The sequence below is a fragment of the Bactrocera tryoni genome, chromosome 3 (assembly GCF_016617805.1).
Source record: "Bactrocera tryoni isolate S06 chromosome 3, CSIRO_BtryS06_freeze2, whole genome shotgun sequence".
Lineage (NCBI taxonomy): Eukaryota > Metazoa > Arthropoda > Insecta > Diptera > Tephritidae > Bactrocera > Bactrocera tryoni.
In genome coordinates, this window is record NC_052501.1 from 5915692 (window position 1) to 5929726 (window position 14035).

Here is a 14035-nt window from a genome sequence, read left to right on the forward strand (position 1 = left end):
TTGATTGAAAAGAATGCAGAGATGCTTTCACAATTTTTTTTCAGTCCTGACTATCATCATCTGAGTCGCGGTCGGTCAATGCAAACTTTATACACTTCAGCCTTATGATTACATCTTTCTCGCCTATATCCTATAAGGGGACACCACCAACATTCAACACCTTTGCTGACTTATGACATGTTTTCAGCCATGAAAAGTTTTGGGTTGTCCCAAAAATGCGCAAAAAATACTAAAACTTTGTTCATAATTTTAAAATTCTTAATTTATTCTTCTTGGTGCATTATCGTGGTTCAAAAACCGAGAGTTTTCGGTCCATAATTCCGGCTTCTTACGAATAGCTTCGCGCAAACTACGCATAACACTCAAAAAATATTCCTTGTTGACAGTTTGGCCGGTCGGAAGGAATTCTGAGTGCATCATATCTCTATAATCGAAAAAATTGTCAACATAACCTTGAGATTTGACCTGTTTTGACTAGTTTTTTCGGTTTCCGCTCACCTTTGACACGATATTCAACCGTTCGATCGTCTGCTTCTGGATCGTAAGCACAGATCCAAGACTCATCGTTTCATGACATCCTAGTAGATGGTAAGCATTGTTTCACAGCTTTCACTCTTAGGCTCAAATGATCTTCCAAAATGGTTTTCACTGAGACTTCCAATATTCCAACGATGTCAGTAAGATTTCTGACTATTAACTAAATGTTGAATCTTAAGCACCAATTCCTCTATTTTATTTACGTGTTGATCATCAGTTTATTTTGATGGCCGTCCTGGACGAGGTTAGTCGTTTCGCTTTCTCGACCCTTTTTTTCATTTGAATAAATTGTACCAATCATAAACACGAGCCAAACAATTACCACCGAGGCCTTTTCAACCTTCAGAACTTTTCTGGGGTGTTCTTCAGTCCATCTGTATTTTATTTTTATATATTTTAAGATATGGATCTGAAATTTCGCAAGTGCTTCTTTTTTTCCAAGAAGTTGCTCATTTGCCGGAACCGCCGATATCGGATCACTATAACACATAGCTGCCATACAGACTGAAAGAGCGGAATTAAGTGATAGTATGGGCAACTTTTTCATTTGAAGGGATATCTTCACGAAATTCGCCATGAGTTATTATCCAAAGAAATGTTGCAATCTCCGAAGAAATTGCGCAGGTCAGATTATTATAGCAAATAGCTGCCATACAAAGTGATCGATGAAGTTCTTAAATGGAAACATTTTTATTTAGCTTTAGCTCCGGTACAGCCGAAAGTAATTTTTTATTTTGTCTTTTTTTCATAGTTTACGATAGATCTCATCGACAGACAGAGCGTAGACAAATGGCGCAGTTAACAGATTGCTCATATGATTATTGCCCAAATAAACATTTTTTATGGTAATTTAAGAAAAGGGAGTTGTAATTTTGCGCATAAAATTTTTTTAAATAACTGTTCATCAATAAATCAGATAAAGATGTTGCCAACTTCACCAAATAGCGCAATAAAAAGTATCATACTATTGACTTGCGAGATAATTAAATCGCTTTGTATTGGCGTGTTGTCACATAAATATCAATCCCAATAATCTCTCCGATTACAACAATGTTTTAGGATATATATGTATGTATGGAAAGATGTGTGCAATCTTAGAGGCGTCTGCCCTTGAAATTAACATTTTTTTTGCGGACAAACCAATTAAAGACCTGTTCGAACGGGCTAAAATGGATTGAGTAATCAATTTTCTGGCCATATGTGCAAATGTGTGTGTATATAAGTCAGTTTGGAATTTGTGCAAAATATATAGTAATCTGAATTTTTGCAAAATTTGCAAACATTAATTTTGCAACGTTGTGCAATGCTGGCGCTGTTTCCATTTCATGCTTTTTTCTACACTTTAGTTGAAACAATTATGTTAAACAACGTCGAAACAGCAAAATGAAATGCATGAAACACAACTAATATGTCCGCCAAATAAGTCAAAAAATTTAAATAATTGTGGCTAAAAGTTGAGTTTGAAAACTAAAACAAGAAAATAAAATTAATATGCTGCTGAAATATGTACACATACATATGTACGTATTGGAAAAATCACCGCCAATAATAAACAAATAACTAGCTAACTAACAATTTGAAAGATTGAAAAAGCTTTTGAATAAATTTTGCATATAAAATATTACGAAAGCGTCGCGCACGGACAATCACACAGCGCTTATGTATATGCACACGGCTGTGTGAGTGTTTGTGCAAAAATTAGCCAGCAGGCGATTACAACAATTTGGCGCGCTTAGATGGCTCGTTTTCGTTTATTTTCTCAGCTTTGCTGGGCTGAAGCGAGCGTCAGTAGCTTTCGAAGCGCTTCGAGCGGCCAATATAGTAATATTAATAATAATCGACTTGCATATACAAATAAATAAAGATAAACACACACACATACACGTATATCACATGATAGTTGCATATATTACATATAATAAATAAATATGTATGTGCGGCGTTCAAATATATGCATAGGAAAATAACTGATTTACAATAGACAACAACCACCAACCAGCACCGAAAAGCAAACACGCTAAAAAGTGATAGTGTGCAGATACTTTTGTAATCGCTTGGAAATTGTGCAACACTGTTGCGTTCAAAGACTAAAAGCCAAAACCAAGTCCAACGACCATGTTCAGGGCCACAACTAGCAGCAGCATTGGCTACAGCCGCAACACAACACAATGGCAGCACAACAACACAACGCAGCGAGCAGCAGCCAGCAGCTAGCAGCTAATAGCCACCTCTAACGCTAATATGGCCAAAGGTGAATTGTAAATCCCAGCAAAAAGCCAGCAGATAAGCGTGCACACAGCCACACACACATGTGTTGGCAAGAGTATTGCTAGCTTTGCAGCGAACTAATCAAACCGAATGGAATCGAAAATCCTCCGCTTGTGGTCGCAAAACGATCAAAAAATCTTGAAATTTTGCAAAGTTCGAATAATAATGAAAATATTCATAAGCTTGTTTGTGTGTGTGTGTGTATGGTTGTGTGTAAGCTGTGCTGTGCAGTGCTGTAGCACGCGTGCGCCGTATGGTACAATTGCACTTTAGTAGCAGCAACTAATTATGGCTATGAAATGCTTGTGTGCGCCAATTCGCGTTGGTTCGTTGGTGGCTCGTTGTTGTTGCTTTGCTGGCTTTTCGACGCATGCGCAGGCGCCCAGCGCTTTGTTAACAATTCAAAGTGCAGTGGTGCAGTGGCTGCGATATGCTTCATTTGTGGATTTTTCTTCTATATTTATTATCGAATTTTGAAACATCTGGCAACCCTTATCGAAAGTATTTTGAAAATAATTATTTTTAAAATCAGCTTAGTTAAGTGTTTCAGTTAATATTTCGTTTATTTTGTAAACAAAACGTAAAAATATAATAGAATGAAATTTTTTAACAGGTGGCAACCCAACTCAAAAATATTCATACATATGATCAAAATAATTATTTTTAAAACCAGTTTAAATTCTATACCTTTATTTTGTATAGAAACCTATTTGAAGGAAAAATTTTTGACAGGTGGCAACCCAACTCAAAATAATTTTTAAGTGTAAGTTCTCTTAAGCCTATTATGTTTGTAACTCATATGGTAATTAATTTAATTTAACTTTTATTGAATTATGTAAATGTGTGAATAGGTGGCAACATTCTTCAAGAAAAAATGTTTCTATAAGTTTCTTCAGATATTGTATAAAAATATAGCAACAGTGAATGCACTACAGACATACATATGTACATATGTATGTATAGTACCTTATTAAAGTATGTCGTAGTTTACATACTCACTTAAGTTTGAACAGATTGTTTTGGATCTGCGATGTCTGCAGGTGGATGTGTATAAGGCGGAAAATTTAAAATCGCTATATCGAGTATAACATATTCGGAATAAAGTCTGCTAGAAAAACGAACGGAGGTACTCTCCCGATTTTATTTAGTTTAGACATAAGGACACACGGTTATTAAAAAGAGACATTATCTGCTCCATACGGTATAAAGTCTTCCGGAAGTTCGTAGAACTAATATTGACTTGATTTTACCAATTTTTATCACAAGAGGAGGATACACTTCTCCAGACTGTTGAATGGTAGTGAAAGCATAACTTCAGAAGACAATGAACTCGATAACCTAATCGATGACGTTAGAGTATGTAGACGTTTCATTTCCCGATCATGAAGAAGTTCAAAGTATAATAAAACGGCGGTGACTGATGGATTGACAGCCGAGCATTTCAAATACGGCGACGAAGAATTGATAAAGAGCATGCATCAGCTTCTTTGTCCTACGCCTATAAGGCGAAGAGACATACAAGTGCGCTCTGACTTTTAATAATATCTTTCTCAGATTGTACGGTATTTTCGGTAAAGGACTTGAACAGTTATGTACTGATATCAAAAAATTTAAGACGTCAAATGGCGAATCTTAGGGTAGTATTTTTACTAAGTTTTATTCCTATAAGGTTACTGCTGCTTGATTTGCTATATGCATTTTATGGCAAGTAGGCGTGGTTGTGGTCGGATTTTTCCCATATTCACAGTGTGAGATAATAAGAAGGTAAGCGGTGCCACACCCATTGTCAAATTTTTACATTTATTTATTTTTAGCTCTTAGCAACATTTTGGCTGTGAAAGCTAATGCTTGCGACAGTCGATACATTCGACAGTCGTCCGTTATTTCCATTAAATGGAATATGTTAAAAAAAAGACGAGTTTTATAACAAAATACCACACGACAATTTTTTTTTTAACAAATATTAAGCGATATGAACTTCTTATTGTCAAAAACAGCTATTTTGTAAATCACCAACGGCATTCACTGTCTAGATCAGTGAATATATTAGATGTAATCTAATCACAAAAGCACAAAGATTGTTCGCTTATATTAGACAAATAAATAAGGACTGCACCGCGACCTAAGGTCTATTGTGCCCTCTCCTTCTCAGAATACATTGAGGCGATGTGATCCCTATTTGAAAACTTAGATCCAAGATCTTTTATTCAGCGCCTACATACTGCTCTACAGTCAAGTAGCATGTGTTCTGGTGTTTCAAAATTCAAGTCGCAAAAGCGGCAAATTGCACAAGAAGCTAGGCCCATCTTATACATATATGGAAGTGCTTCTTGAGATTACAATCGCCGGTGTAGAAAGCGACAAGTAGGCTGAGTTTGTCCCTTGGGTGGTTGATTATATATTTAAACCTTTTAAGGTTGCAACCAACCATTAGCAACTTGGCATGGCGCATACCTTGGAGTTGTTGCATATACCCTTCCTTCCCTTTTATGTTCGCTTAGTTGGATACTTGGAATTGTATTCCGTTCTAGTTACAAATACTGATAGGGATAGAGAAGCGAACAACTGGCCGAACAGTTGATTGGATTCGGACGTGTCGCTCCAAGCAAACATTGCTCTTAGAGGGATAAGGTTTCAATAAACAGCAAAAGCCAGATTTCTGGGTTTATGTGGAAATATAAAAATTAAGTTTTATAAATTTTTGTAGTAAAGTTATAAAGGAGATTGAAAACTTCACTCTGATAAAGGCTGATCCATTTTATAAATAGTAAGATGATTCGTCTCCAAGACGAAATATCACCTGTCAGCAAACAAAGACTCGCGATTTATCTCCCAGGTCACTGTGGGTAGAGAAAGACCTCCACTTAGTTGGAAAACTCAAACCCAAACAGCAAAGAAAGAACGACTGGCGAGGTGGGATAAACTCGGCTATAACCACTTAAGGGGTGTCTACGCCATAAATAAAAAGGAGAAGATAATAAAAAGAAGAGAATACAAATTATAATCATTTTAAGCTACAGATGAAGCCAGCTCTAAGCATCTACTTACACTTGAGCCTGGTCGTGGTTCAAATGTTTAAAGACTTCAAGACCAAGTATAATAATTTATATTTTAAATGCCTCTACAGTCTTGTAAATTGTAAATATTTTCACATTTAGTTAAAATGCGTGTGCAATACCGTTACTTGCAATTTCGCATTCAATTATTTCAAAATTTACAAATACAAAAGCTACAGTAATTTGTACGGATTTATACGCGTGTATTTGTTTAATTGCATTGCCGTAAGGCGCTGTTTTGTTGCGCATGCGCAACGCACAGTTACACAATAGTTAAGAAGACCTAGACACGCACAGACAATAAGCTCGGCACAAGAAGCATACAAAGTGTAATGCACAAATGCTAATATTTATGTTCAAAAACATGCATATGTGTATGTGTGTGTGTGTGTGTGAGCAATAACACAGAAAATGCTTTAAAGAACCTGCATGTTTATATTCATTTAGGTAACTGTGATTAGCCATGTAACTGTCAGTTAGTTCCATTCATGCGACGCGAAAACTTCGTACGAATAACAATGCCACAAAGCCACCTTAGCGGCGCGCCCTTCCCGCCCAGCCGACTATGCGACCCAAGTATAGGCGAAAAACAAAAATCTCGAGCCTCTTTGGCAACCAAGACAGTGTCAGCCGAGTTGGTAGTTAAAGCGGCAGACAGCCAATTGGTTACTTAGTTGGGCTGGTGAGGTAGACAGTCAATGGGCTTGCACGACAACAACATATGGAACTGACTTTTCCACTTCATTTTACTATGAGCACCATCATATATGTAAGTAGTTATGTCTGTTTGTATATACAAATGTACTGTTATTAACGTAGACACGTACCTAATTCTGCAGGCCTTTTAAGCCAACGTCTTCTTTTTACACACACACACACACATTTAGCATAGCTATACATACATATGTACATATACAAACATATACAAGTATGTATGTATATATGTAGATCTATGTTGCGCCTGTTTCCCGTTCTGTCCATGCATGTCTTGCGCCGCGTTCTTCGTGTCTGCTTTTACGTGTCTATTGGCAATTCCACTGTCTTTGAGCTAACTGTATAGTTTGTAGTAGAAAATTTTACCGCTAAGGTTCGTGCTACGGTAAAATTATTAGCGCTAACTGTGCGAGCGCATGCAGTCATCACGTACACCGCCACACACACACAGTATGCATGAATGCGTTAGTGTTGGTGTACCGTAATGTGGCTCGGTGTTGCTCGTGCGGTCTGCGATTCTGGTTCTGACCAACTTCGGTGCTGGCTTCGACTACAATTTCAGCTTAAGCGCGCGCTTCGTCATTTCGTCTGCTGGCAGCGCAAATGTTCTGGCGGCCCATAAGCAGGCTAACAGCGAGCAGCGCGCACCGAGCATTGCGGTTAAAATGTTGAGAAGTCAACCAAGTGTGGCAAAGCAGGCCGGCTTGGCGAGTATTGTGTAAGAATGAGCATCGCGAAATTGTAGAACCTCAACAATGAGCCGCAGTCAGAGCCAAAGCTGCCGGCAGCAGCGCCAAGTCCAAACAGTAATCGAACTCTGCAAACGGCAGCAACAACAATCACAACAACCGCAACACCAAAACCAAGCTGAAGACGAAGCCAAAGTTATATCTAAGTTGAAGTGGCAGCTCGAAGCCGAAGAAGCAACTTCTTGGCGCAGTTATGTTTTCCGTATTCTTATGTATGTATGCATGTGTGGGTGTGTATGTCAGAACGTGTTGGTTCTGTGGCTGACTGGCAGTTCTTTATTTGTTTTCTTTTCTGCGTTCATTCTCGTCGCTGGCTTGCTGGCACATTGCTGTTGTTGCTTGCGGTTCTTCGCGTATTAGTTGGATCAATGTGGAAAGTGGGACACTTGAAAGCGCACCACGCAAAGGTGAATAGCCAATAAATGTTTGCACTCATACCAAAACACACACACACACACATGCACAACGGTACATTTCATACAGGCGAGCAAGCCAATACCTGTGTGTGTGCGTGTGTGTTGTGAGTGTAAGAACATGGAGAAATCTTCTTGGGGATTTTGCGATTACGTGTGTTATTTTACAGGTTGAAATTGCAGTTCTTAATTTTTTCTCCATCACGCACACATACACATATACATACATATAAACTCCGTTCTGCTGTTTGCTAATTTTGCCGCTCATTTGTTATTGTTTTTTTCTTTTTATTTATTTTTTTCTTAATTTTGCTTTTGTGTGTGTGTTTTGTTGTTTTCTAGTTAATTGCTTGGCATTACTTACTGTTACGTTGCTCAGCAGTTCGCCTGCAGTTGTTGTAGAGCAAGCGGCCGCGGGGTGTGTATCAGCCAATGGCATGTTAATGTTGCTGCTGATGATGATTTTGCAATTAAATTACAACAATTACAAAAACACGCGCACATAAGTAACAACAAAAGAACAGTTTCAATTTATAAGTTAATTATGTTGATTTTTCGGTGATCGTTAAACTAATATTTCGCGCAATGCGCTAAACAGTTAGTACGGTTTTGCGAACGGGTAAGACGATTTTCCACACGAATCAATTTTAATAACTAAATAATTTCGCCACTAGTTCTAGATATTTACAGCTAGACATTTAAGGTGATTGTGTGTGCAAATTGTAGTGTTTAAATATTATTAGACAGTTATTGGTAATAATATTGTAGATGAGTTTTGTGACAGCAATCAATCTACATACATATTCTAAAGAAGGATAAGAGTTTTCTTCAACGCTTTGTAACAAAAACACACTAAGTGACCCTTAACACCTGATTTGTTCCAAGGCTGAACAACCACAGAGTTGGTTAAGGTTTGTTTCTTTGCTATATCTACTTGTAAATCGTTGCAGATTGGCGAATTGAGCAAACTAAGTATACCCGTTGTTGAAACTTGTGGGCAGCACACTCTTTCTGTGTGTAGAAATTAGTTTTTCCGCGCCAAAGAATCTTTGTAACCGCTTGGATTTCTTTCCTAGATAAATTACTATTTTACTAAAATTGATTTTATGTGTTAAGTTTTTGAAATCAGAGAAGAAAAGAAATTTGTATTTTCATTTCCCATTTGAGTCCTTCACAATGGAAAGCTGATCTAAAATATTCAAGTTTGTAGCATTGAAGATAACGGTTATCGAGCAGAGAAATGGCGACTCGAAAATAGCTACCATTCGACAATCGTCAGCTAATAATTGATTGGCCGATCTAGTCTACACCATCTCCGAAATTTTAATTTACCGTGTGAATACTTATAAGCCTGAACTGTGCTCTGGGACTTTATAAGAATTCTTCCATATCTGACCCAAACCTTTTTCTTCTCAAATTGCAATTTTTTCTAATAGCAAAGAGAGAGACTTACTATACAAGTATACATATGTAAATATTCAAAAGTACGGAAAAATATTGGGTATACTTTTCGTGTTTTGTCAATAGATGTCGTTGCAGTCGTATATCTCCACTGCTACCAATCACATTGCGTCATACCATATTATAGTATGGAAAGCTTCCATTAACCAGAAAAACATTAAATTCGGAGAAGTTGAAAAAAGTTACAGCTGTTCAAAAATGAGTGAAAATAATGAAGAAATTCGCTATATTGTGAAATTAAAAAGGGAAGAATGCCACGCAAGCCCCCAATGAAATTTGTGAAGTTTGCAGCACAACAATGGTTCGCTCGCTTCCGCTCTGATAATTTCGATGTGAAAGATGCAACTCGCTCCGTCGACTATCGTTGAAAAAGTCGATGATATTAAGGAAAAGACTGACATAAGCAGTCATGACATCGCTAAGGAACTTAACATTCATCATCAAACGGTTTTGAACCATTTAAAAAAGGCGGTCTTCAAAATGAAGCTCGATGTTTGGATACCACATGAATTGTCTGTGAAAAATTTAATGGACCGAATTAATATCTGCTATTTTTTGCTGAAACGAAATGAAATCGAACCATTTCTGAAGCGAATGGTAACAGGAGACGAAAAGTGGATCAAATACGACAATAATATGCGAAAAACATCATGGCCCAAACGTGGTGAAGCTCAACAAATGGTCGCAAAGGCAGAATTGATGCCTCGATTGGAAAGAAATCATCCACTATGAGCTGCTCCAGCCTGGTCGAACGATAGATTCTACATTTCTAAAATAATTTTACACTGATAAAATAATGTATCAGGCGGAAAAACAGCAAAAAGAGGTCGACCAAAATGGTACATCACTATAAATATAAAAAAATTAGTTGAAATTTGATTAGAAATACGAAAAGACTTTTTCGACTACCCGATATGTTATTTTACTTTACAGTAGTTAATAGTTTGTTATAACCAAAGTGAGTTAGGTGAGATTTGACATCATTTGTGATGCCTGGTTAAGGATAAATATACCCTCAGACAGGGTCGTAGGGATGATTGTAATGAACTCTGAGAGAATAATCTGCAACAAAATTGTTGCAGAGCACTGGAGCTCCCTGAAAACTCTGGGTAAGGACAAACTGCTCCATCTCCCCTCTCTCGTTCGCTGCCTTCAAATATCAACAAAACGTTTGGAGCCTATCACAAATTAGTTGAGGCAGTAAATTTTGATCCCAGCCATTTCGTACAGTTTATCGAAGTAATTACACGAGCTTTTCAAAAAATGTTCATGTGTTTCTACTAAAGCCTTGGCAATTGGCGTCAAAATTTTCGACCTCATGCACAGTGATCGGTTAAAATCCTCAGAACTCAGAAATAACAAGATGAACATCACTAAGAGGAAATATTGCATTAGACATTGTACGGGTCCGATCAGGAAAAAGTCACTCAGCCGCATAAGAGGTAGTTTTTGATCATCGATCACGAAGCTCAAGGGAAATTATGCTATGTAGAGCTAGAAAGCCAAAATACAGCAGATTTTTTACTTGTTTCCATCTGATTACATTGGAACAAGAGTGAATTTTCCAGCAGGCTCATCGGCGTTACAGGTTTTTGCGATTCCGAAAGTTAGTTTACACATTAACCTGTAGATTAGCAAACAAGGACAAAGTGAGAGGGAATCTAACAGAATTTCAATGCCGTGAAATCAGCTGAAGGCAAGAATACTTTGAAAACAGCAAATAAAACCGGCAGTGGCATCGGCATTAAGCGACCACATATCCACACAATAACTTTTGTTAAGTAAAATTTTTTAATAACAACGCGGTGTCTTTGGTGGAATTAGAGGCAAAGTCTTAGATATACTTCAAACAAATATGAATATGATTATCATCAGTTATTATATTTTAGTAAATATCCACTATAATTGAGTAGCACCAACCTGTCATGGCTCCACCGACATTCAGTCCAGTTGATGAGGACGGTGTTAATGCAGTACCCGCTGCCGGGGTACCTTTATTCTGAAGTTGCTGCTGCTGCTGCTGCTGCAATTGCTGTTGCTGTTGTTGCGATGGCTGCTGTGATTGTTGCTGCTGTTGTGCACGTTCATTCGCATTGAAACGCGACACCGTAGACGTTCCGGATGCTGTCGATGTCGTAGCCGTAGCCGTGGCCGTTACAACCGTAGCAGGTGTGATTACAGTCTCAATAATAGTTGCCGTTGTTGCCGGTTGCTCCACCGATATTTGCTTAACAACCAATTGGCGCTTCTTAGCGCCTTGTATATGACTCATGCCGCCCGACTCAACGACCGTCTGCACCACTGCTTCGGCTGTGGTAGTGGACGTATTCGAGCTGACCGGCAGCAATCCGGGCGGTGAATCGAAACACACGTCCACCAGTGTGGCCGAAGTGGTCTGCAAGCCGGCAATATCCTTCAGATCAATCCAACTCGCACCAACCTTATCCGCATCCGAGAGTGGCAAGCTCAGCACACGCGTATCCGATTCATCGACGATGTGAAATGACTGCGCTGGCTCAATCTTTACGATAATGGGCTGACTGCCCGTAGCCAGAGTGCTTGCTGTGTTGCCACTCAGCACCTGTTGATGCAGCGCAGCAATTTCCGCATCCGCTTCGGCGTCATCGGACATCTCATGATCGAAAATGGATTGCTGCAATGCCTGCAACTGTTGTTGGCGACTTGCAACACTCGTGGCCGAAAACGCCATGCCACTCGTCACCGTTGAAGTGGCGGTCGTTTGCGCTTTCGGCGCCGTTGCAATTACGTTACGCGATAATTGCTCGACCGCTGTCGCAGCGACAGTTGGCTTACGCACCACATCGAATTTCAATATGGTGCACTTGTCCGTCTGCTGATACTGGTGCTGCAACAGTGGACGTTGCGGCTGCAAGCCACTGCTGCCGCTGTTATTGCTTCTTGGCGGTGAATTGAAAAGCGGCGGCGGCGACGTGGCCTTATTCGAGGTGGTCACGGTGCGCACCACACTCGTACTCGTCGTTGTGCCGCTACAGCTGGCGATGGTGGCCGCTGCGCCGCTAACCGGCAACGGTATAATTGAGATCGATGGCATTTTGTTGCGAAAACTCGTTGCTGAATGTACGCTGCTGCTGCTGCTGTTATTGGCATTGCCGCCGCCGCCGCCGCCGCCCGGATTGTCATTGCTCAATGTCGTGACACCTGTTGCACGGAGGTTATTGTTGCCATTGCCACTGTGCACATGCACCGAAGTGGTGCTGACATTGGCGGCATCGTCCGACGTGCGTCCGGCGCCACACTTGTTGTTGTCCGGCTGTTGTTGCGTGATCAACACGACGTTGCTGGCATTGCGTGACGGTCGGCAGCGCAGCGTATAGGGCGGTGAGCTATGCGACACTTTGGCAGAGCTGGCTGCGAGCGTCGAGTCGATGGGCAACATTTAAATGCGTTGTTGGTTGGTTTTTCTATGTGGATGAAGGTTTCAACTGACGCGCGCGGTTTGAACTTCGCGATTAAAAAGTCTTTTTGGTGTTGCTTGTATACTGTTGTTGTGGTGCTGCTATTGCTTTGATTTTATTCTAAATTTTAGTTAGTTTTGTGGTTTGTTTCCTTCCACTTTAAGCGCAGGGTTGCATGCAGCATATTCCCTCCGTGTTTTGTGCGTTTTGTTAAAATGCGTTAGTTGGTGTTCTTTTTTTCTTTACTTTTTTAATCTACTACGTATATATGTATGTATATTTATTGTTCAGTGAGTGACTTTTTACGTCAGTTTTATCGCATTTACGCTAATTAGCCCAAGCTTTTGCTGTTCACACTGCATTTTCGCTTAGTTTCGTGCTCTTTAAAATTCGTGAGTATTTCAAGGGTCAACTTTTTTCACTATTCTCATAAAAATGCTGTATTACAATGCGTGAAATTGATTTTATGTGCATTTATGTGCGTTAATTTCGTTTTTTTTCAGTCAATTTGTGGTGTTCCGACTAATCTAAGCGCTTGTTTCACGTTTACTTCGTGAGTATTATTTAGTGTAAGGTTTTATGATATTCATATGAAAATTTTCTATTAAATTGTGTGTGAAAATCGGGTTAGCAAGGAATTTTTCTTCTTTCTGCGTTTTACACAGTTCTCGTGAGTCCTTCGTGAGCCATGAAACTTGCAGTATTCACAAAGTTCTTCTTACTGTTGGTCCATAATGTTCGCATGATTATTTCTTGCATTTGTATTTGTTATGTGCATATGTATATTTTTAGCAATGGGAGGGTTGGCACCCTGTATTTGTATGCCTACTGCGCTTGCATGAATGATCGTGTGTGCACACATATACATATCTATGTATATATTAATACATATTTTGATATTGTATTTGTATCTGCTGACAATATACATATATATTATTTCGAAGTTATTTTAACGTCGATTTCCGCGATTTTAAACTTCTTTATTATAACCTGACCGAATTAAAAGTCAGCAAATGTTATTCAAATATTAAATTTAAAAAAATTTAATTTCAAATTTTTAAAAATTTTCGAACTTTTTATTCAAATATGTTTCTCATCCTGTTCCATTTAGTGTCTCAACTGCAAATCCTGCACTACTTGAGTGATTCGCGTTGTCATATACGATTCACTGACGCTTCGTATTTCACTTCTTTTAGTCTCAGGTGGCAATAATTCAAATGGTAAATTTATTGTTGTTGATTTTTTTTGAGTAAAACCATTACATTAATGAATCTACGCGTTGCGTGAGCGCTTCTGTTAACTCAGATCTGTTAAATATAACGAGTTCAATTTATTTTCAGCGCAATTTAAGTACTAAATGCATAAATTCGTTTTATTGAGTGTGGAAAAATGGCTGCATT

The 14035-nt window shown here is 38.9% G+C and overlaps 1 protein-coding gene across 1 annotated transcript in view; it reads right to left on the bottom strand.

Moving 5' to 3' along the window:
* Window positions 1–13500, bottom strand: part of LOC120771449 (probable nuclear hormone receptor HR3) — a 78097-nt gene extending 64597 nt beyond the window's left edge. Inside the window, exon 1 of the mRNA XM_040099457.1 lies at window positions 11119–13500. Coding sequence (XP_039955391.1) covers window positions 11119–12616 — 1498 coding nt within the window. The 5' untranslated portion in view covers window positions 12617–13500. The remainder of the gene's footprint in view (window positions 1–11118) is intronic.
* Between the last annotated feature and the right edge of the window lie 535 nt (window positions 13501–14035).